The sequence below is a fragment of the Chamaea fasciata genome, unplaced genomic scaffold (assembly GCF_029207755.1).
Source record: "Chamaea fasciata isolate MVZ Bird 193981 ecotype frontalis unplaced genomic scaffold, bChaFas1.0.hap1 SCAF_2, whole genome shotgun sequence".
NCBI classification, from domain to species: Eukaryota; Metazoa; Chordata; class Aves; order Passeriformes; family Sylviidae; genus Chamaea; species Chamaea fasciata.
This window is the reverse complement of record NW_027094087.1, coordinates 8,452,497-8,476,976: the sequence shown is the minus strand read 5'-3', so window position 1 is coordinate 8,476,976 and position 24,480 is coordinate 8,452,497. Positions and strand designations below refer to the sequence as shown.

Sequence of the window (24,480 nt, the reverse complement as noted above, 5' to 3'; positions counted from 1 at the left end):
ATCAAAAGGCTTCCCAATGAAGAGAAGAAAGCTCTTTGTGGTTTTTATTCTTTTATACCTTTAAGATATGTGAAGAAAGTAAAATAATGACTGTTGTCACTTTCCTGTTTAAATAAACACATAAGATTGCCTCTTCTTGGCTGCAGGAATTCATGTAAACACCATAGAATTTGTCATTTCATTATGTGGAGTGAAGCCATTTTCCATTCTCTCTGTCAAAAAAAAAAGTTAGACTCTACAAGCCTGTGTTTTTAACCCACAAAGCTTCAGAAAAATTGGCTCTGTCCTTTATATCTTTCTGCAGTGCTTTAGGGTGATCAACTTTTTCCCCTCTTGCTGTTTGTATTTAGCAGCATTTTGATTGCAGTGCAGCACACCGTTGATTAGGGCATGATATTTTAGGACACATTTTAGCACAGCCTTATTATTAGTAGTATACTAATTTTTCTAAGACAGTTCTCCAGTAGAGTAATAGAGAAATTGGTCTTTTGAGGAAAGAATCAATTTGTTGTTAAACCACAACTGGAAGTGAAATCACCCCTATGAGTACAGTGTTACATTTTCATACCCTGACCTTTTGCAAGCAGATGGAGGCTGACTAAATTCCCCCTCGTCTTCCCTCCCTTCCCTTCTCCCCCAAAAGGCAAAAAAAAACCCAACCAAAAAAAAAAAAAAAAAAAAAAAAAACAACAACAAAAAACAAACAACAAAAAAAACCCAAAGAACCATTTAAGTTATTGTTTCACTTATTATGACACCAAGTTAATCAGGGTGGTAAGTAATTGGAGTAATAAATAATAACAATAAAGAGTCTTTCACACAAAGGAAATATATATACACTTCACTGGCTTCAAGTGTCAAGTTTGCCTGAATGACATTTTGTGACTGTAAATATAGCCACAGCTATGAGCCAAAAATATTTCTTATTCTGAATTGTGTAGTTTAAATTTAACAGATTTCTTTTAATTTATTTAGTTTTAAATGGACTAAGCTTGGACATTCAGAAACAAGTTCTAAAAGTTGGTGTTTAAGGAACCAAATAGCATAATCTTTCAAAATGCTAGGTATACAGTTGTTTTTAGGCATAATGACTTGGTGAAATTCACTTTTTCTTGTTGAATTTAGCTCTGGCCTTTAACCCTTCACAGATAGTTTCTATGTTCAAAGAATTGGTGAATTGGAGTAATTAGTAATTTGCCAAACACTGGGGAAAAAATGTCCCCAAAAGATTTCCACTGCTCTTTCTCCCCATTTTCTGATTTGAGTGTTTAGTGTTTATTATCCTGGATTATTAGACTGTTCACTACCATGAAATCTAAAATTCTGTATTTTCATTCTTACAAATTATTTAAGGGCTTATAACCATTCTGTGGTGGATGCTTAAGCCCTGTGAGGGAGTGATCCACAAAGGGAATGCTTTTTGGAGAGAAAAAAGTCAGCTATGAAACACTAAAATTTACATTATCAGTGTTTTCAGGCTTCCTTTGCCACCGCCTCCTTGCATAAGGGCATTGGAAAAGATGAAAATCTACTTTGACTTTGTTGTAAGAAATTTCAAGGTAATTATTTTGTCATTGGGTTAATTCAGGAGGAAACTGAAAGTCTGTCAGGAAATGGGAAACAGCTTTCAGCTGGATGTTCTTTCTAGTCCTTACCCAGCTAACAAATTGGCTAAAAAAAGTAGTGACTTGCAGAAAGTAGCGCAAAGTAACATTCTTATAAGCTCATTAATGTGTACTGGAAAGAGGGAATGTTTTGTAGGTTTCATCAACAGTTGCTCTTAGCACAGAACTATCCTCACCCAAACCTGGAAAACCAGAAACATATGATTAGAGGCTTGAGCAACTCATTTTCCAGCAATGCTAGACTGTCAATGGATGCAAGGGCAAACTTGTTTAAACTATTTCAGAGAATCTTAGCTTTAGTTTTCTTTGTATTCTGTCCTGGTCTAGATAATGAAACTTGCTTTCTATATTATTATGAAGTTTCTGCTTCTGATACATAATTTAATTAAAAGTTGCTATCATTCTGCTACCACATAAGCCAGGATCAGTAATAGTTGCACTGAAATATGATCTGAAATAGAGGATATCTGTAGTAGGAATAGTTGATTTAATTTCAGTTAAAAATCATGGCATTTTCAGTAAAAGATTTTACTGTAAAAAATAAACACATATTTCCAGTGCATGAAATATACTGGTAAATTACTATTTCCAAATAAGGATCAATAACAGGTGATGTCCCTAAAGAACTTACTGGGATTGAACTTTATGGATGGCATCAAACTGTGTGGTGTGGTTGCTTGGCTTGAGGGAAGGGATACAGGACACAAGTGGCAGGACATGGGGCAATGGTTTCAAACTGGAAGAGCAGATTTAGATCATAAGAAAGGACATAAGAACAAAACTTTTCATGGTGAGAGTGATGAGACACCAAAGAGGTTGTCAGGAGAGGCTGTGAATGCCCCATCCCTAGAAATGTTTATTTGAGGTTGCACAGGACTCCAAGCTGACGATGTTTTTGCCCATGGCAGGGGAGTTGTGACTAGGTAATCCCTAAGGTCCCTTCAGACACAGATCATTCTGTGTTCTGTGATTTTGGATAAGTTCTCATGCACTAACCAGTTATCTTGGAAGTGGGTTTAAAACTATCAAAGGGTTCTGTTGCCTTATTGTGTGAGTTGCCATTCCACTGTTGACTTAAAAATACAGTACTCAAAGCTTTTCCAAATGTGGAGGAATGTGTTGTTTTTAAGCAACTTTCTGACTAAGCTATAGGCAGTTGACTGTGGTTTTTTTTTTTTTTTTTTTTTTTTTTAATTTCTATCTAAATACACTAATTTTTCTCTCAGTATTTTCAAGATACTATCTAAGGTTCCCATTGTCATAATTTAATTTCAGTGAATTAGTGGGAATACAAATAAATACTTTTTGGCACAGTGTCTTTCCCACCTGTCTGTTGTGGAGCTTACAAATTTGATGGTTACAGAAAGATAGTGGGTATGTTAAAACGTGTTCAGGTCACAAGAGATTTAAAAAGAGGTGCATGTAATGTTTGATAAATAGAATAATGGGTAAAACAAAGTATAGCTGAATTGAATCCTCGAAGACTTAGTTGCCTGTCTGTATTTTATTGACCAAAAATATACCCTTCATCCCAACTAGGCAGTTGGTAGCCATGCCAAATCTACTTCAGTTCAAGAATTACATTGTTGGTGTTTATTCCAGAGACAATTCAAATAATAATTTTGCCATGTATTTTTCTAAGCAAAGCCACTGTAACAGTCTATCATAAATGTGTTTATTGTGCTCATATTTATCTTCATGAAGTGCAAATTATATAGTTGAAATGGCAGTATCTAGTAAGAAATTGAGATTAAAACCTAGGTGTCTTTGAATACAAGCCTGTTTTTCAGGTCTCTTAAGTGAAAAAAAAAGTATTTATGAAACATACAGAAAGTGTATTTGCAAGTTCACAACTCTTACTGTCACAGCCCAATCTGAGCTAATAACTTTCTTTAATGACATTTCTGAAGAATGTAACTTCAAAAAGTGCAGCAAAGTGAGAAATTTACTATGAGCCCTGTACTTCAGATCTCATGTTTGTGCAAATGCAACAGCTTTGCATTCTGTGCTTACTCAAAGAGAATGGTGGCTGCTTCCCCTTGCAGATTCCCTGAATTGTCTGCTGAGGATGATCTAAGACAGTCCTCAGGCTCTTTGAGCTTTCCACTGGAAATGTTCTTCTGTGAAGGTTCATTGTACAGACTTTCCTGCCCTCCATGCCAAAGTCTGTCACGTGGGATGAGCAGAGTCATCCCATGGTGCTGAAATGAACATTTTGGACTCTATCCAGAGCAATTGCTGATGGTGAGGATAAAATCTGGAAGCATGAGAGGAAGTAATCTAAGCCTTATATTAGCTAATATTAATATAAAGAATGAAAATCCCTTGGCCTCTGCTTCCCCAGGGTTAGAAATCAGTAGATTACTGTCTCCTTGATTCTTTAGCCTCCTGATGACTGTTTACATATTTCTAGTGGAATCTCTCACGAATGTAACATAAACAAGTAGATTGTTTTCATTCCAGTCTGTGATGGACTGGTGAACTGACCACTAGGGTCAGAAAAGTGTTCCTCTCATCTACCAATCCTTGACCGAACTCCAAATCCTATTTAAATCACAAAATGATAATAAACGCTCTCTTTCTCTGCTCACCTCTGAACCTGAGTGTGTGTAGTTCTTTCGTGTCCCTACCGGTGACAGATTACCATTCAAGACATGGAGTCAGTATCTCAGAAGCTTCCTGTGTGGTCTGTACTGGATGATGACTGATAATGAACACTTTCACTTGTCTTAAAATTTCCTTATCCTTCTGTGGATTTGGCATTGCTACCAACTGCCTAGTTGGGATGAAAGGAAGGATAGACTTTTGGTCAACAAAATACCAGACAACTAGGTCTTCAGGGGTTTGGTGTGCTGGTCTCTGAGGGTCTTAAGGAAAAGGATATTCAGATAATATCTTCTAAGGTGATATCCTAGGTTGGTAAAATGTAAAAGTTTGTCCCTTTTTTAGTCTTCTCTATGTGATAATAGCTATTCCTTATGAGGTTGATTTTTGCTGTGCTAATATAAAAGGCAGCTGACATGCTTTGTGGCTTGAGGATTAAACTTTTGATTTGGGAATTTCAAGGTAATTACTTTAAAAAAAAAGAATTGTGGTAGCATGTGGTTACTGAATGGTAGATTGATAAGGTATTGTACTAGGTATCATGGTACAGATGAACTTGAGCCACACACCACTGAGGCAAATCAAACTATGATTTGCCATCCTCTGCATACAGAGAAGACTTTTCAATCATCAGTGCTCTCTAACTTGTAGAAAAAAGAGATATCTGGTGATATGTTTGTACTATTGCTGGAATTTTCTCAAGGGCACAAGTCTGGTCTTGCTTCACTTCTCTAGTGCTTTTATTTGGGATTTTTCAAAATTTTCTCTTTTGTGAAGAATTCTGCTTCTTGGCTGCTTAAATGCTTCTCGCTATTCTTTAGCATTAGAAAAAAAAAATGCACCTGAATTCAAATTAAACCAGTGTGTATTTGTATTTTGAAGGTACATGCTTTAAATATTTTTGTGGTGAACCAGACCCCTTCTCGGTGTCCCTTTGAAGTCACTTGTGTGAGCATAAATTAGGGAACCAGTATTTTAAAGTGAGAAATGAAATGAGGTTTATAGAAAGCACTATTTCAGGCTTTTATTTTAATAAAATGGTTTTGAGAAAGTAGAGCTTAAAAATGTTAACAATTGGCCAGGCAGTTAATATTTTTGTCATTGCTAATGGAATGAATTGATTTTGAGTGTAATTTTGTTTTCCTGTATAGGAATTAAGGAATTTGAGGATAATTGTTTTCTATTCTTATACATATATAATAGCATACTATTTCAGGGAAGAAAAAGCATAGTTAACACAAAAAGTTCACAACAAAGTAGGTAAATATCTCTTGACACTTGATTCTTTACCAGTCTCCATCTCAACTCTGGTGCCACTTTCTGGGCAAAGTTCAGGATAATGGTCTGTTAAAAATCAAAAGTCAACTGATCTGTAATAGTTTGTAGCTATTTGTGCACTGCATTTAGACTTGAAAGCAAACTCAGTGTTGAACAGTAAGCTACTGTTTAATTGTGGAAATCATAAATTGCATTAAATTGTATGCAAATTCTGACAGTACATCTTTAAAGTTGTGATTTAGTTGAAATTTGTTGAACAGCTAATTTTGTTTGCTAATTTGCAGCGTTGATTATACGACCAAACAAATTTAATATTGTCTACGAAGTTTATTTTGGGAGAACAGAATTCTAAATAATCTCAAAGATTGTCATTTTATTAGTGTATAATTTACTTGGGTAGAATAAAAGTGGGACAAATGCTAATTTATCCAAATCAGAGCTGAAATCCATGTAGACTTTATCAGCACTTAAAAGAGTTTCGTAATATTATTTTTGCTACTTTGTCTATTTTAAAATGGGTATGCCCTGCAGGCTCTGTTAAAACTGCAGATAATTGTCTTCAGTACTTACCTTTTTTTACTTTTCTTTTTTTTTCCTGTTCTATTTACCTCGGGAAGCCCACTGAGCAAAAGGCATCAAGAATATTAAATTTCATTACAATAAGTACCTCCAAGGCTGTTCTCATATTCACATTTTGCAGGACATAACCTTTGCTGAGTAGTATTTGAATTATTGCTTCTATTTTATAGGGCAAGTAACTGAATGCTTTTTTTGTTATTAGTTTACTCTTACCAAGTGTGGAAAGGACTAGCCAGAAAAATTTAAGCCTGGAACAGTGCTGCTTACTTGCAGGTTATTTTAAACCCTTATATAGTCCGTAGTTCATTTGAGGAGAAAATTTCTTTTTGTGGAAAAAACATTTCAGGAAAGTCATGTGAATGTATTCATAAATATGTTTAATTCATTGGCAAAATATGAGAGTGAGTTGGTGCAGAATTAATCTGCACAATTAACATGAGGTGTCTTTTCAAAGCATCCATCAAATGTCTAAGCAATCAAAATTGGGGAATTCTTGTTTCACCTTGCTGAATGGCACTGCTTTGTACCAAGAGAGGAAATACAATTTTGAGGAGGGAAAAAATATAAAATTCTTTCATGAACACTTCAGAACTGCTAGTTCTATATGAATAAACAATGTGCCTATTTCTAAAATATCATTTTCCCAAAGTAATTACTGAATATGAGTCTATAAGTTTAATAAATGCATAGTGCTGTTATATGGTTTACAGCATATTGAAAAATAGTGTTTTCTCCCTCCATAGCAGGGACATAAATTGGCCTTACTGGGATCAGGATTAATGGTTCCAGAAGAACTGTTGACTGGTGTGGCATTCTACAATTCCAATTTTAACTGAAATGGAAAATCCTCTGCATCTTCAAAGCTGCTGCTCTTGTTTCCTCTCAAAGCAAACCGAAAAAGCTACATAATAACCAGTGTTCTGCTTACTAGAATTGTTAAAGAGAAAAGTGTAAATATGTTAAAGATAACGTGGATTATGTATAATATATATTAGTATTGTTATTATACATACACACATACATATATACATATACATATGTATATATATATATGTATATATCTATATATATGTATATGTGTGTGTGTGTATATATATATATATATATATATATATATATATATATATATATATATATATATATATATATGCCAAAACTGGAGGAAACTCAGACTTTAGTTTGGAGAAAAGAGGGTTCAGGGGAAACCTTATTGATCTCTACAACTTCCTGACAGGAGGGTGTAGTCTGGTGGGGTGGGTCTCTTCTCCCAGGTAGCAAGTGTCAGGACAAGAGGACGTGGCCTCAAGTTGCGCCAGGGGAGGTTTAGATTACATGGCAGGAAAAATGTCTTTCTTCACTGGAAAGGTGAGCATGTGTGACAGGCTGTCAAGGGGAGTGGTGGAAGAGCCGTCTGTGGCACCATTAAAAATGTGTGGCTGTGGCACACACAGGGATGTGGTTTAGGAGCGAACACGGCGCTGTTAATGGTTGTGCTCAATGATCTCAGAGGTCTTGCTCAGCCTAAACCCTCCTATGATTCTATATATTACACATATAATATGTAAATTTGTCTGTGGTTTATGAAGAATTGGAGTTTTGCCCATGAAAAGGCACAGAAGTAATTGTGCAGCTCTGCATCCAGTTAATTTACCACTATTAACTTTTGCCTAAAAGAAATCAATATGATTTAGTTTGTGACAGAACTTCAGATCTTTACTGAACAAATGCTTTGAATTTTGAAACTAGTCCTTGCACTTTGATTTCTCATTACATTTTCATAATGCTGCTTAAATAATTAAGGATTTTCTTCCTGAAGGCTGGCCTTAAAATTCTCAAATACTTTTGAGCTTTTTCATTTTAATGCAGGGAATGGGGTATTAAGGCTTAAGCAAAGATGTCTTCTGTCACAGCTATTGATAAAAGTATCCATTATTTTTAACTGTTAGAGAAAACTTTAAATCTCTCAGTAATTTATTTGATATAGTCTGTAATTATGTAATATTATTGGCTTTGTAATTATGCTGCCATCAATAAATCCTCAGTTTCTGTGGCTGAGAATAAAACCTCTTCCTAGATTTAGAAGTTAATTCACTGATTCTGTCTCGTCTAGGGACTGGTATAGTTATTTATATGTAAAATATATTTATATATATATATTATTGCTGACCTCTTCTGCTCCCAGGTTATCATATGCCCCAAGAGGACAGCTCTTTAGTTCATTGTCTGCACAGTCCATTTTGGAGACGTAGTGCAGTTTGGATTGCCAAACAAAAGTTCTTTCGGTCTGTTAAAGACTTGAGCACGTTCTATTGACTGATGGAGTTGAGTATGTTGCCCTGGAATGCTGTTCAGAATAATTGGAGTGTTGAGGGCAGCGTAGTGCTTCGAGTCAGGATTGTCCCTTGGTTTGAGCAGGCGCTGCTGCACTGCTTCAGCTTCTCAACCCCTTGTGGCTAAAGAGGACTTTGGGGTCTTGGCAATGAGATTTTGTAGATGACAGAGGAGAATTACTTGTGATAAATTGGGGAGGCTGAAATACAACGGGGTTTATTGTTGCTGTTGATGTTTTCCAAACAGCATTAGACTTATTACCCTTTTGTATAACTTCAATCAAACAAAGTGCATCTAAGTGGCAGGGAACTGCTACTCGTGCTACTCTTAAGCGCATAAACAGTGGTAAAAAACCGAACATCTCTGTATTAGATCTAGATGTTGAGACCATAAAGCAACTTCACTGAAAGTTAGCATTATAGTTAGCAATGTATTCATTAGACTGAATGCCATTTTCTTTGTTTAGCAATCTTTTGATTGAATTTAAGGCAGTCAGCTGTTGAAGTGTTTGGGGGTAGTTTGAGAAATAATGCTTTAGCAATTCAGTGCTACTATGTCTTCAGTTAATTAAGCACTGAGAACTGAAACAGGTATATCATCATAAAAGTCTAGATTCTTATAAGGTCAGCAGTTCTCCAATACATAGTAATAAATGCAATTCCTGAAGGTCAACATTAATATGGTTCAAGAATTACATCTTCAAACTGTATTAGACACAGCCAATATTATTTTTTGTCCATAGTGACAAAATTAACTGGCTTAAATGCATTGCTTGCATCTGAATATTTCATGATCATCATGGACTGGAATTTAAAATGCTTATGGTAAATCATTACTTTGCTTTTTTTTATTAGTATAGAGGAAAAAGGTAAATAATGAGTGTGTGTTATAAGCAATTTCACAGGTTTTCTGCTGACCTAGTATAAAAAAGTTGTTAAATTTCTCATCACCTCATGAAACCAGGTCATCTAGGTAGATGTGCTCATTTCACTTTTTCAAACAAGAGATCTGTTTTTAGTAAATGAGCTATGGGGTCCAAGAGTGAGGGGGAAAAAAATCCAGCATTACTTCTCTGCAAAGGCTTTCTTTGTTTTGAATGTCTGAGTGAATTCTGAATTACTTAGATTTCTTACACTGTAAATCATTCTGTTCCTTAATGATGATACAGCATAGCCTTCCTGTCTTTGATCATGCATGCAATGAAAGAACTTTCTCAATTTTGTAATATGCAGAAATGTGAGATTTTTAGGATATAACTCAAGGTATGGCTTTTTTCCAGAAGAAATTTCATTCCTATTGAATACTGTCCTGTTTCCATATCTGTCTGTAAAATACAAGAATGTACTGTTTTAGAAATGCTCCTGAATTACTGCTTCTTTGGTATCTCAATTATGCCTCTTCAATTTTGGCCTCTGCTGGCTTTCTGCAAACTTATTTTTCCTGTCAACTTCTATGTCTAATATTGCTGCTCCCATGAACAAATTGACTTGGATGAAAAAATGAACCTCTGTATGGTTTGTGTGATTTGCATGTCTCAAAAAATCTGTTATTCTGGCTCGTGTTTTGGAGCTATGTAGTTATCTCTCTAAAAGTCAGTAGGGTTGCTACTGCTTGATATACTTCTTAAAAATTATCCTAAAGCTGATTTTTTTCCAAATTTAGACTAAAATCAGAGATAATATGATTATTTATTTATTTATTTATTTATGATCTTCTCTCCCATGTGCAATCAGATGCTGGGAAAACATCTGCTGCTCCTACTCAGGTTTTTGATCTCATCAATTTTCTAACTAATATTTTGGTGCAGTAAATTCATCTTATTTGTTTTGATTGTTGCCACTTTTCCATCTAAAAGTCATTATGATTTATGTTCATACTGGTTCTCCATCTTTTCCCAAAGATCAATCTTCATTGCCAGCAATGGTGGGAAAAATTACATTTGTTATCCATTTTGGAACTTCTGTGTATTTTTTACAAATGTACAAATCCTCTCCACCATCTTAAAGACTTAAAGGTTATAAAGTCAAGCAGTTTGTAATGAGAAGAAGTAACTTTTAAGTCTGGATGGTTCTTGTAGTAATTAATGTACTCCTCCTGCATGCATTATCTTAATTCTGTGTGAGATAGTAGTTTTATTTGCTGAAATACTGTGCTCTTTTCTCACAGTATTTGGCTTGGAGAAAATAGCTTTCTGTGAATTTCATACTGAATCAGAAAAAAGATACTGCAAATGTTTGCACAAAATTACGTCTTTGTGACCAGTTTGCCAGTTTGTAGGACTTTTGATACTTTTCTATCCCTTTCAATATCAGAGCAATCTCAATCTTGTTCATTCACTGCAAGCCATCTCACCTGAGAAATAATAAATATATGAGAGGTTCTTCAGACAGGAAAGAGATCTTCCTAGTGTCATATTAACTTGTGAATTGGATGATTTGAAGCAGGGGTGTGTAGCAATGGAACAACAACAACAACAAAAAAATTATGTAATGCATGCCCAGGAAAGGTGTTGAATTGAGGGAATTCATAGTGAGCTGATACACATTTCCTAAATTTGGAGGTTTTGATTTGGTAATATTTCTGTCTTTATGTGCACAATATGTATCCCTGTGCTGTGCATGCAGAAAGAAGGAGAAATAGTATAATTCTATGGAAGGTAATAAGAATTGGCTATTTAGTGAGATCGGGGTTTGACTTTATAGTGTGTCCATAGCCTCCCATCTTTTCTTGTAATACCACTTACCAAAGACTTAAAGCATCATTCATCCTTCATGAAAAAGTTTTTTGGAGGGAGGAAAACGATCACGTTTGTTTTTTCACAATGGAGTTTATTCCTTGTGTCATAATTTCTTCCTGAATTTACTGTTTCTGATGTCTATTAAATGAAATGTAGGAAGGGTCCCCTTCACTACCCTATGCCTACCATCAGGTGCATAGATAAATTGTGGTGTGGTTTGCGCAACGTCATTTCTTCTGTCTCACCCAGCAGAGGGTGGCTGGAGAGACCTTGCTTGCTCCTGGGCTCTGCTCTGAACAGAAACTTGGTAGGAAGTGGTGTTGTAGCTATGTTGTAGCTATTGGGGAATTAGTAAGAGAGACATTTTAACGCTGGCAAGTGTTGAAGATGTGGGCAAAACCAGTTTAACTGCATCATGTGTTGACTGATTGAGATGGGTGAGCTCTTTAGAGCTGTGGCTTGCAGGAGATGCACATGAGGGTGCCGGAGAGGGCTGTGCCATGGAGGGTGAACTGTAGAAACAAGATGTGTGTGTCTTTTGAAGTTGCAGAGACCAATGACCAGGGAGAGGAGCTGCTGAATAGTAGGAAAACTGTTCATGAAACAATTTTATTCCTTAATATCAAATTCTGTTCATGAATGTTTCCACATGCTTGTCCATATTGGAACCTCTTTTATATTTTGATTTCATCTCCATGTTTTCTGTATGTGTGTGTGTTATACCCCATTCCCGTTGTTCTGAATTTCAAAATATGCCTCCTCAACTTCCCTTTGGTTTACTTTTCAGATGTGTAAATTTATAACATAGTAGGTGATTTGGTATTTTGCTGGTGACATGTGATTTGTAATTAATTGGGAAAGACAGCTTTTCAACAGCAGTTATGCCTAAAATTTGCTATAAATCCATAAAATCTTGGGGAGAAGATCTTGCCTATTAAAATTTTATTTCCTTTTCTATAACATCTTTTCCCAGAGAGTATAACCATCTTCAGAGAGGGAAAATAAAATTACACCAGCAAGTATGAGAAGTAAAATATAGTACATGTGTTCAGACAGTAGCCTGTTAGATGTCTATGTAGATAGTTGACAGTTTTTACTAACCTCCTATCTGCAGTCTTAAGATTTTGTGCAGTAAAAAACCAAAGACTTAAAAACCTTTTTTTTTTTTTTTTAAGGGAAAGGGTAATGAAAAACAGGGAAGAAGTCATTAAAGCAGTAAAATGTATGGTACAAGTACCACATATGCAAGTGGAGAACATGGTATAAAGAGCTCTAGTTGATCCCATGCTTTTTAAAGCTTAATAAACAACTCCACTGATGTCATTTTAGCTGGGAAGTCCTGAGATTCCTTCTGTCCAATTTGAGGATGTGGATTGAAGACTACCGCTTCGATGGATTCCGGTTTGATGGCGTCACGTCGATGTTGTATCACCACCATGGCATTGGTAAGTGATTTATCAGCTCTGGTCCCAGCACTCCTGCTGCAGCTCTGTTACTGTGGAAATAGTGCTGTAAAGTTCACTGTTTCTCAGGGGGGGAAAAAGGGATTTAGCACAGGAGCTGGAGGGGCTTATGGGTAGAGCTTGAAACTAGATGGGAAAGGGAAAGGGACAAAACCAGGCTTGCTAGTGATGAGCAATGGGATGGCACACCCAGAACTTGAGGACAGAAGCACCAAGAAGATCCCTCAATCTGCTCCGCAAGGTGTCATCTACAACAAACCACACTGGAAGTGTTTCTGTACCAGCACGAGGAACAAGCAAGAGGAGCTCAAAGCTTTAGCTCAGTCCCAGGGATTTGATATCATTGGAAAAAACCAAAGTGGTGGGACAAGTCCTGTGGCTGGAGTGCCACAGTGGATGGTTGGATGGGTTCAGAAGATACCTAAAACACCTGGATGATGCAGGGTGTGATTCTGGGGGATGGTGCTGTGCAAGGCCAGGGGTTGGACTCAGTGATCCTGGTGGGTCTCTTCCAGCTCAGGGTATTCTGTGAATGATCAAAAAATAACAGGTTCGTTAATTTTCTTGCTTTGTTGCTATGAGGATAGAAGAAAAGTCATCAATAAGTTTTGTGCTTATAAAATGAAATATTGTGTGAAATACCTGTGTTTTCTAAATAAAACTAAACTGCTGCTTTTAAAACGTCTTATTAGGCACAGGGTTCAGTGGAGATTACAATGAGTATTTTGGCCTACATGTGGATGAAGATGCTTTGTGTTACCTGATGCTGGCCAATCACATGATTAATACCTTGCACCCAGAATGCATAACCATAGCAGAGGTAAGATCATTTTGCCATCCTCAGTGACATTAATATTGATTAGTTTGCTTTAGGATGTGAATTTCCTGTTAATTATCAAGTCACACTTCGGGTTCTCAAGCGGTGACATGAGCTGAAAAATATTAATTAGTGGACAGACTTTGCCTGGTGGGGAAAAACAACCTGCATATGCACTCTGGGAATTCTCTCTGCATTAATAGGTTATTAATTAATGTGGTGATTTCTTTTTCTTTTTTTTCCTTCATCACCCTGAATTTGTAATGAGAATTGTTTTTTATTGGTTTATTACTTGTGTATGATAGCCATTTGTCAGTAGTGCTCTGTGGTACTAAAGATTAACAGCCCTAATGATGTTTTGCATATTTTGAATTATATTGGTGTATCTGACAATTGCCCTTCAAATTAAATGCAATAAACCTATAAATGTTGAATATATAGGCTAATTTAAATTTATTATTAAGTTTCTGTAGGTTTCTAAAGGAGTAAGTAGACTATATTACTTGAGTTGATTGAGATCAATTTTTTTTGACTGAAAAATGTTGTTGGCACATGGAGCTTCTAAGAGTATGAAACAGCAGAGCATTCAAAATTCTGTGAATATTTTCATTGATATTTTGTCTTTATCCAGACGAAAAATCATTTAATCATTACGGATTTTTTCCTGTTATTATGTTTAAATAATACATTTTGTTTAAAAAGAGAAAGTGGGTTCTATCTGATAGCATCAGGGACTACATGGATTTCTAATAAAAGGGTTTGTGATGCTTAAGAGTTCTCTATCTATAGGAAGCAAAATACTGCTTAACTTCATTTCTTACTTACGATAGAGTTTTGTATCATAAGAGCATTTGGAGAGCAATCAGTAGGAAACTTGAGGCAATTTCATTGAGCTGTAGGCTTGTTTGAAATTTAATCAGTTAATTTTCTAGGTAGTCCTAGATTATAAGTGTTGCTACCAAAGAAATTCTGAGTTTAGTTATCTTGTATTACCTGGCTTAAGAGTTCATTTTTTTTTTTTTTTTAAAGATGTGTCTTCAGTTTCTCTTGCTTAAGTTGAGAGCTGTTTCTTTTTCAATACATAATTTTCTGCCTCAGGAAGTTGCTACATGAATCATGGAATTGATCAATGTGCTTCATGGTTAAAGGAGAATTTCAGAAGGAGAAACTATTGACATAATTGAAAATTACAAAAGGCACTGAAGAATGTCTGCTTGCCTATAAAAGCAGTGCCATGTGAGAAAAATGTTTTTCTCTGGCCATAACTAATTATAATATATTCCCTAATTAATGTAATTAATTGATGATTTTACAGCTTTTTAATATTCTGTATATTCACTGTCTTGGTAATTGCTAATTTTTTAGGTGTTACTGAGTATACGCTTATTTTTCATTTTGGTCTTCTAAATAAAGCGGTGATTAAAGTTCTTTATAATGGGGAGAAAAAATGTTAAGTGAAATTCTGTCATGCCTGAAGTATTATAAACACAAACAGGCAAAGAAACAGTATGTTGTGGTTTCTGGTTTTATATGCTGCTCTTTTCAAATGTGGTCTGAACAAATGCTTTGAAATTAGCATAATAGAATGGCCTGGGTTGAGAGGGACCTTAAAGATCAAGTTCCAACTCCCTGCCATGAACAGGGACACCTTCCACTAGCCCAGATTTCTCAGAGCCAAATCAAATCTGGTCTTGAGCAGGGATGGGGCATCCACAGCTTCTCTGGGCAGCCTGTGCCAGTGCCTCACCACCCTCACAGTAAAGACTTTCTTCCTAATATTTAGTCTAAACCTACTCCCTTCCTATTTGCAGCCATTCCCCCTTGTCCTGTCAATATATACCCTGACAAAAAGTGCTCTCCATCATTCTTGTGGGCTCCTTTCAGGTACTGGAAGGCCACAATTAGGTCACCACAAAGGCTTTTTTTTTCCGTGGCTGAACAATCCCAATTCTCTCAGCCTTTCCTCATAGCAGAGGTGCTCCATCCGTGATTATCTTTGTGACCCTCCTCTGGCCTGGCTCCAGCAGGTCCCTGTCCTTGCTGTGCTGGGAGCCCAGAGCTGAATGCAGCCCTGCAGGTGGAGTCTCAGCAGAGCAGGGCAGAGGGGCAGAATCCCCTCTCTCTCCTGCTGCCCACATTGAATACGGCTCAGGGCAGATTTGGATTTCTGGGCTACAGGAGCACACTGACCAGTCATGTCCAGCCTCCCGCTTACCAGCATCCCAAGTCTTTCTCTGTGGCTGCTCTGGATCTGTTCACGCCCAGCCTGGGTTGATAACGGACCAACCCAGGTGCAATCCCTTGGACTGGTGTCTTGCTAAACCTCGTGAGACTCCCATGGGTCCACTTAAACCACTTAAGTTGGTTCCAGTACAGACATCACTGAGAAATGTCATTCCTGTCTGAAGCCAGCATACCCAGCCATTCCACTGTCAAAACCCCCAACATTTTGGCAGTGACACCTGCCATGGAGCAATGCATGAATAGACTCAGTTCATCCATTTCTTTCAATGTTGCTCCTTCAACTGGAGTTATAGAAGAGAATAGGGCTTCTGTCTCAGCTTCCCTTACCAGTTGTCCTGAGGCCTTGAAGTCCTTTTTGATCCCCCTTGGATCACCTGTTGCCGCTTCATTTCCCCCTGTGTGGAAGATCAGTAGTGAACTGTAGTCTGAGGGCTGTACTAGGCTAGGAAGTTTCCTGGTAGAAGTACATTTGATGGAAGATCTACTAAACAAACTATTTATGATTTCATTTTTTTTTTGTGTCCAGTTAAAATTTGTAGACATAGATATATAAATACTGTTAAATTGGGAATTTTACTTCCCAAAAATCTGGCTTTCAATATTGTCACTAAAGTAGATGGGAGCTGCTTAAATCTCAGACTTGGACCTCCTCCAAGCAGACATCATGGCATCACGGAAAAAGGCTTTTGTTTCGCATCATCATGTCCTGTATAATCTAGAGACCAGAAGTCTATCTATCTTTGACTGATTTAGGAGAGTTACTGAATCTTTTTATCACATCTAAAAGTTTGTAAAGAATTTCCACTTCACTGTCCGTGTTTTATGGAACATGGGCGCAGTTTTCTGCGTGCTCTGATGACTGCTGACTGAAGGGGGGGATAATGCCCTCCTTTGATCTGCTGGCTTTGCTGTTCACACAGCCTGGGCTCTGCTGGCCATCCCTGCTGCCAGGACAGGCTGCTGGCTCAAGCTCAGCTTGCTGCTGGCCCACAGCCCCAGGCCCTTTCTCCCCAGCAGAGCTGCTGCCCAGCCTGGCTGGCCCAGCCTGTATGGATGCAGGATGTGGCCCATCCCAGGGTCGGGATTAACTTGGTGACATTCTGTGTGACATTTCTGCTGATTGATTCCTCCAGCTAGCCCCTCTGGATGGCAGCCCTGCCTTCCACCCTTGGGATGCCATCCATGAGCTTTCTGGTGATCTAGTTGATCTCCTCCCTTATGTCAGTGTCTATGTATGCCTGTGTGTGTATGACTTGAAATGTAAATATCTATTTTCACTATTCCAATGCAGCAGTTGGATTGAAAACTGGATAGAATCCAGCAAATCAGAATGAGCTTCCTAATTAAGCCCTGGTTCTAGTCAGTATTAATTCCATAAATTCTCTTGTGTAGATGTGAGAGGTGTTTGTTAATCTATAACTGCTGTCAGTGAGAAGCCGTTCCCCCACAAAAGTTAATAAAATTGAGTACTGATGGATATTTTGCACTTATTGGAGACTTGCATTTTCTGTCCAGATAACTTTAGAAAAGAATGCTGCGTGATAAAATTGCCTAACATGGTAAGAATAATATTTTGAGAATTTGGAATTACAAATTTAAAAACAGTCAGCTTCCATCAATATGAAACTGGGAAATTATGCAGTAAGCATGTCACTTTCCAGGACTGGCTGGATCAATAGGTTTGGTTTTGGGAAAAGAATAGAGATTGTATTTTTCTTCCTTAGAGTACTTTTTATTTAACCATTTTTTAATGCCATTTCTTATGCAAAATATCAATAAACAAAAAGAAGGTTTAATTTGTCTTATGTTGACTACTTTGTACTTTCCATTGATTACTTGGAGCACAAGAGAGCTAATTATTTCAAATTCTGCATCTACTGAGGTCTCTTCCCATTCAAATATCTACTCTATTAAAATATTCTGAGGTAATTTGATGAGAAAAGTCATAATGCTTTTCTTTGTAACTTTTGCATTCAAGCAACACATCTGAGTGTAGTAATAGCTGATGTAAATTTATTCTTTTCTCCCTTTAACCAGGTCAATCTGTGAAGCTGTTTATATCAGGTGTTTGTATATCAGTATGGTGGAAAATATGCAGTAATATTTGCAGTGCTGCTGTGGAAATTATGTTGTGGGGTGTTTTATGTGTTCCAGGATGTTTCTGGAATGCCAGCTCTCTGTCGGCCCGTGGCAGAGGGAGGAGGGGGCTTTGATTATCGACTTGCCATGGCCATTCCAGATAAGTGGATACAGGTGAGAACTTCTTAAAAAACACCTTCTGCTCTTTCAAAGTGGGATGGTTCTCTGTCAGTGCATACACATAAACACTTCTGAATCCTGCTGATGAGTTTTGCTTTCTCTTGTGTTAATGTGCTACTGAAATAAATTCCGACAGGCTTGAGCACAGGTATTAGAGGCTGAAATGAGAGCTGTCAGATGTTATGTTGGTTTCAGGTGAGGAAGTTCAGGAGCTGGGATTCGCATTCCAGCTGATAATTGTTTTCTTCATACAATACACATAAGCTCAATTTCTTTGAAAAGACCTGTGTGTTGGAACAGCTGTAGAATGTGTAATCTATATTGGATGTGAACAGGTAGATAAAAAGTTAACCATATGCGTATAAATATAAAAATAATTTTTAAAAAATCACTCTAAACACATGCAATTAAACCCTCCTGACACTGGGTATAGAAATTGGCATTGAATATAAATAGACCTGAAAGTTTAAGAAAAGTAAACGTAGGTGAATTGCACAAACACCTGCAATTGGTACGGGGGGGTTACAAAAATGAATACTATAAATCTGTAAGTATTAATAAATTCTGACTACAATAAGTTTTTCTATCACCTTTCCCTTAATACAGAGAATCGTAAGAAAAGGCGTAAAACACTATATGATCTGAAAAGGCTTCTACTGATGTTTTAGAGAACGTTTTTCAGTTAGATAGAAGATTACACCCAAATCCTTTGGGCTGTCATGATGATCTGAAAACCATGAATGTTTTATGTGACCATTCGTGCTTCAATAAATGTAGTGTGTAGCTAAGAATAATAATTTTAAAAAATTAGCTTACCTTCAGCATCTTTCAGTTTTGTATCTAGGAGGTAGAGGGCCAATTGAAAAACAGATTTCAAGCCTCTTTTCAGAAGATAAGCTTGACAGCTTTTCCAACAAAGACACGATCATTACGATTTAGAATGTGTAATTTAGACATTTAGGCCCTGGAATGCAGTAAGAGGTCATTTTTTTAACAACAGATACCTTACTGTGGTGTTTTGTGGGTTTCTTGGAGTTTTGTTAGTTTGCTTTTGTTTTGTTCCTTACTACACTTTAGGGCAGGTAAGATGAGCAATTCCCTAGGTAAGCAAAATGCAAGTGACCCAGTTCATGTTACACAGGAAAAGAAAATAGACTGTGGAATTTTACAAGTGCAAAAAAAATTACCATTTAATTTAGCAATCTCAGATATAATCTGCTTCATTTAATTTGCAATACTTGGATAGGAAATGTAAATTCTGTTCTTTAACTGGAGAAAATGTCAGTTTTTCCAACTTAAACATGTACTTGACATGGGACAGCATGGGACACTGATGGGATGTTGAGTGCATATCAGTTACAATTGGGACTGTACAAGAAAGTTAGCTTGATGCAGCTAGGAAGCTTCTTGCCAAAGAAACTGTAAATGACTAGAGACGAGGAGTTAGGGAAAAGGCTGATGCCAGAGTTTGTTACCACGTTTCTTGAAGGGAACAATAAAGCTGAGATGATTGGAAGGGAGGAGTTTAGAGAAACAGTTTATCAGCTGTTATCAAACTGTCCTAGACTGCTTATTGTCATTTCTCTCCAGTTTTTAAGTTCAAACCCATTAATAGGAAATTTTCTAGGCAACTTGCTAAAGTCAGTTTGAAAACTGAAGAATCTCCAAGAGATTCTGTGAACTAATTCTGAGGAATCTGTAAAAGTCAGAGAGACAAACTGTTTGTCACAGCAATGATTGTACTAGTTCAGATTCAGGATACATGTGGTATGTAATATGATGCTACATAGGTACCTCGATGTGTTCAGATCCAGAATTTATGGACTTAAAAAAAAAAATCAACAAAGAAAGAGGAAAAGAAAGAGTCTTTAGGAGTATATGGGCAGTTACATTTATTATGTTAAATTTTATAGCATGATATTGGCCATCTTGGTGCTGTTGCCTTTTTATCACATCTATTTTTATGTCTATATATTTATGTATATGCATTTAAGTCATAGTGATCAGTGGAGTTCTACAAAGTGCTGTAGAAAAAAAAAGAAGAAACTAACACTGAGACTGAGCTAGATTTAGCAGAGGAAGGAAATAATATGATATGAGGCAGAAAATTCCTATTAATGGGATTCAATTTAAATTGCTAAAAATCAGGAGGTAGCACCACGCTGCCCAGTGGTTAAGCTTTATTTGGAAGCTCCCATATGCCAGGGTTACATTTCCTGATATTGTGAACCAGGTAGGGCTGTGCCCACATATTTCTCCCTTGGTTTTGGTGTAGCGCTCTCTTGCAGGTCCTATCAATCACATTAATCACTGTATCAGAGGATTCACATAGTAAATGGAAAAACCTGTTGCCCGTGCTTCTGCAGGGAGGTAGAGGAGAAACAAAGCATTCTAGATATTATATGTGTGTGGTAAAATTGAAAAGAAAAAACCAGCTCTTAGGATTATTAGAGAAAGCTCATCACTTCAAAACTTTGGAGTGTGAGAACACAGTTCACAATCCATTGGAAATTTCTGTGCCAAGATAATTTTACATGTTTTCAGTTAAAACAACTTCTCAGTGATCTTCCTTTTATTTCTGTAGATAATTAAGGAGCTGAAAGATGAAGACTGGAATATGGGCAATATTGTGCATACATTAACAAACAGACGGCATGAAGAAAAATACATTGCTTATGCAGAGAGTCATGACCAGGTATTTTCAGCTGTTGGTTTGTTCATAACCAAGTCAGAATCTTGTTTAGAAGTTTGGTGGTTTATTTGTTTTTGGTTTGGTTTTGGGTTTGGGTTTGGGGGGGGGGGGGTGTGTGAGTTTGTTTGTTGTTGTTTTTTTAATGAAAAAGGAGTTGAGGAGGATGGGAAGAATTTCAGAAATCTCTGGAGTTGGACTAGTGCTCTTTTTTTTGTACTTTGCTTTTTTTGTTTGGGTTTTTTGAGGGTATTTTGTTGTTGTTGTTTTGGTTTTACTGTGTTTTTGTTTTATGATCCTTCATTTTAGTAAAAGAATCCTCTCTGGAGTATGTGGGTAATATTGGCTTTCAGTTTTGTTTTATTTTTAAGAAATTAGTAACTTCTTGTTTTGCCTGCCACAGAACATAGGAAGGTGTATAATCCATGCTTTTGAAAATCTTGTTTCCATTAAATAAACTGGAACACTACTTCTGATAAACATAAACAATAGACCAATTTAAGAAATTTGTTTGTGGCTTCTTTTCTCTTCATGAAAGTCTTTCCTCCCTGGAAGGATTGAAAACATCCTCTTTTGAGACCTAAATAAAATATTCTGCGGCAGTTTGGTTCAAAGCACAACAATTGTAATAGTTCTTTGTATGGAAAAATGAAAAAGTAGTGATGATTTTGGATAACACTCATCTCCCACAGTCTTTTAAACTCTTGTTTCTGAATAGTCAGAAAAGACATAATTTGAGAATTAAACTTTTTATTTAAAAATTGATCTTTTATTTAAGTAACCTATCTTTCCTTTATGTAATAGAGGTTGATGTTCCATTTCCCGTACTTTCTGTAGTAAATGTCAACAGAAATATCCAAAACAAGTTGTATATTTTAAAAAGACTATTCTGAGTTTATCATTCATTATATCCATTTTGTGTACCTATTTACATCCTAATCTCAGAGTCTGTTACAGTGTTCATTTAATGCATGATCCTGATAAAGAACTTCAGAAATTACTTGGAAATGTATATTATTCTATGATAAGCTGCTTTCATCAAAGCTGATTCTTCATCCTAAACCATGACATATAACATTGCTGTTGCTGTTCTTTTATTTCATGTTGATTTTTAGCAATTGAGTTGTTTTCCATATCACTTTGCATTTTCAGTTCAGAATGTCATACTTAGGGGGGGAAAAAAATCTCATTATTTTTAATTAAAATGAAACGATGATTAGACATGCATCAAGCTGATATGTGAAAAATAGGATAGAGGAACAAAAAATGTAGATATAATTCAGTCTGAAGATGCCTGAAGTGATGCATGTGAAGGTACAATCCTGGTTTCCTATATGCTGTAATGGGCTATGAGCTGACTGTTGCCAGTCAGAGTACAAGGCCTCATGGTTATAAGAAGAGTGTGAAAATAGCAACTCCAAAGCTAATAGCTGTCAAAAAAGCAGATGCAGTCCTGGAATTATTATGAGTGGAATAGAGCAAAGAGCACAATCAGCATGCCACTGCAGTCTTTCCTGGTTTCTGTGCATCTTCAGAGTTGGAGACAGGTTTGGTCCTGTATCTTAAAGGATATACAGCATAACTGGAAAAAATGATGTGGAGAGGAATAGCAGGTGTGGATTGATTTTCATAAGAAAAAAACCAACTAAACAGAATAAGATTCTTTGGGGTAGCAAAGAGATCATTGAAGGTGGAAATAAATCCTTTTATAAAATCACACCTGCCACAGAAAACATGAATAGGGAAAAACTTAGCTGCTCTTCCAATGGAAAGATTAGGGGATATTAAATGGCACTAACAAATGCCTCATTCTGAGTCCAGAAAATAGTTGTTCATTGCAGTCTTCAGTCTTGTCATTGTCACACAGGATTTTTTTTTCCCCTTTAAATAGAGTATTTTTACTTAGGGAATAATCTATATAGGCTGGTATATTGTCAGCAGGAAAATAAAAGGATGATGGTGCTTTTCAGCTAGACCTGTTTCCAATTCATCTGTTTCTCTGGAATTTAGTAAATTTTCATTCAAGAGTTTAAAACAATAATTGGGCTAATTGAACAAAAATAAGCTATTTAAATATAAATGCTCCAAAATATTTTCCACTACCTGCCTGCTAATATATTGAATAGCATTTTGTGGCCTTTCTCCAGTATCAGTGAGCAATAATAGCAAGTTAGTAATTAATTTTTTTCTTCTGTGTGAATTCACAGAAAGCCAATCACATTCTTGATTAGTTATCAGTGAATGCTTCATACTCACTCTGCATGTCTGAATCAGAGTTTTGTTTATACCCATTTATTTTTACATTCCAGGAGCTTTTACTTTCGGTGTTCGCTTTCTCATTTTCTGGGTTTCCTATAAAAAGTCCCAAATGGTAGGTCAGTTGTGACTTACTGAGTTGATGCTGATATTTGATATCTGTAGGTGAAAAAGTTCTTAGAAGTAGTTCTGCAGTTGGATTCACCCATTACGTGCAATATAGGACCAGGGGTTAGGCAGCTGCTGCTCTGTTATCAAATACACTCAATCCCATCAGTGCAGGAGCTCCAGTAACAGTGGGAAGAATTGCAAGGGGACAGCAGACAACTGGGGCTGACATCCGGTCCAGGCTCAGCTTATGGACATCCCTGCCTCAGTTTTTGGCAGCAGACCAGATCTTTATTGCACATCATACAATGCACAGATGCAGTGATCAGAATTTAGGGTCACCATGACCTGATGATCATTGGCAGTGGCAGGATGTTTCCTGCGGGAACAGGGACTGGATCATGTGCATTTGAGCTCCTCAGTGATCTTGCAAGTCCTCCCCCTTACGGTACAGACCACCCATTTTTTTAAAAAAAACAAAACCTAGAAACACTTCTATTCTACCCAACGGTTTTCTTCAGTGTCTTTTTGAACTGTTGTAGGCCCTGGTTGGGGATAAGACCCTGGCCTTTCGCCTGATGGATGCAGAGATGTACACAAACATGAGTGTGCTCATGCCTCTGACGCCCGTTATTGATCGTGGCATACAGCTTCATAAAATGATTCGTCTCATTACTCATGCACTCGGAGGGGAGAGCTACCTCAACTTCATGGGTAAGTGATCTCAGGGAAAAGTCTCTCATTTTCTCATCTACAGAATGCGTGGCAGGGAAATAAAATGATCTGACATCATCTTATATCCACAGTATTTATCACAGGGCTGAAATTGGGAGCATAAATGCTTTTATAGATTTATTGCAAAAGGTAATATGCGTTGTTTTTCTGTCTGTAAGATGTATGATAAGACAAGAAAATAAAATCAAGATGGTTTCTAACTGTAAGAGAAATAACTTTTACATCTCAGAGTAGTATTTTGTTATTCTGCAAGTTTGACAGGTGGTGAGCTGTGTCTCATGCAGCTGGGTTGTATTTCATCTATTCTTTTACTCTCAATTTTTTTAAGGTAACAATGAGTTTACTAAAGATAGCTTTGGGCTTATCTCAGTTATTAATTGTCAGGAAGTAGTCTGGAATCAGTTGGCCCATTTCATTGCTTCTTAGTGCTTAATGAGGTAGTCAAGGACAAATCACAGACACAGGATGTACATTATGCTATCAATGCACAGAAATTGTAGGAGTTAGTGGTACTTTCTTCTCGTCCATAAACTAAAATAAAACTGTTCCATTACTTCCTAAGCACAGTTGCTACAAGAAAGTTGAATTGTTTATTCTAATTTAATCAGCAAATTACAATTTCATGTAGTCATCTTAAACGTTGAATATTCTTAGCTTTATCCAAAATTCCAAAGCTATTTATGCTGTGTGTTCTTTGCCACATTCATTCGTTTAATTTCTTTGCAAAATAGTTCTTACTTTACAGTAAAAATTTT

At 36.7% G+C, this 24,480-nt stretch overlaps 1 protein-coding gene across 2 annotated transcripts in view; it reads left to right on the top strand.

Annotated features, from left to right (window-relative positions):
• The window catches only part of GBE1 (1,4-alpha-glucan branching enzyme 1), a 138,079-nt gene that overhangs the window by 72,167 nt on the left and 41,432 nt on the right, over positions 1-24,480 (top strand). For both annotated transcript variants that reach the window (XM_066208439.1, XM_066208445.1), the window contains exons 8-12: positions 12,484-12,599; positions 13,310-13,437; positions 17,833-17,931; positions 20,522-20,632; positions 23,533-23,704. In XM_066208439.1, the coding sequence (XP_066064536.1) occupies positions 12,484-12,599; positions 13,310-13,437; positions 17,833-17,931; positions 20,522-20,632; positions 23,533-23,704 (626 nt within the window). The remainder of the gene's footprint in view (positions 1-12,483; positions 12,600-13,309; positions 13,438-17,832; positions 17,932-20,521; positions 20,633-23,532; positions 23,705-24,480) is intronic.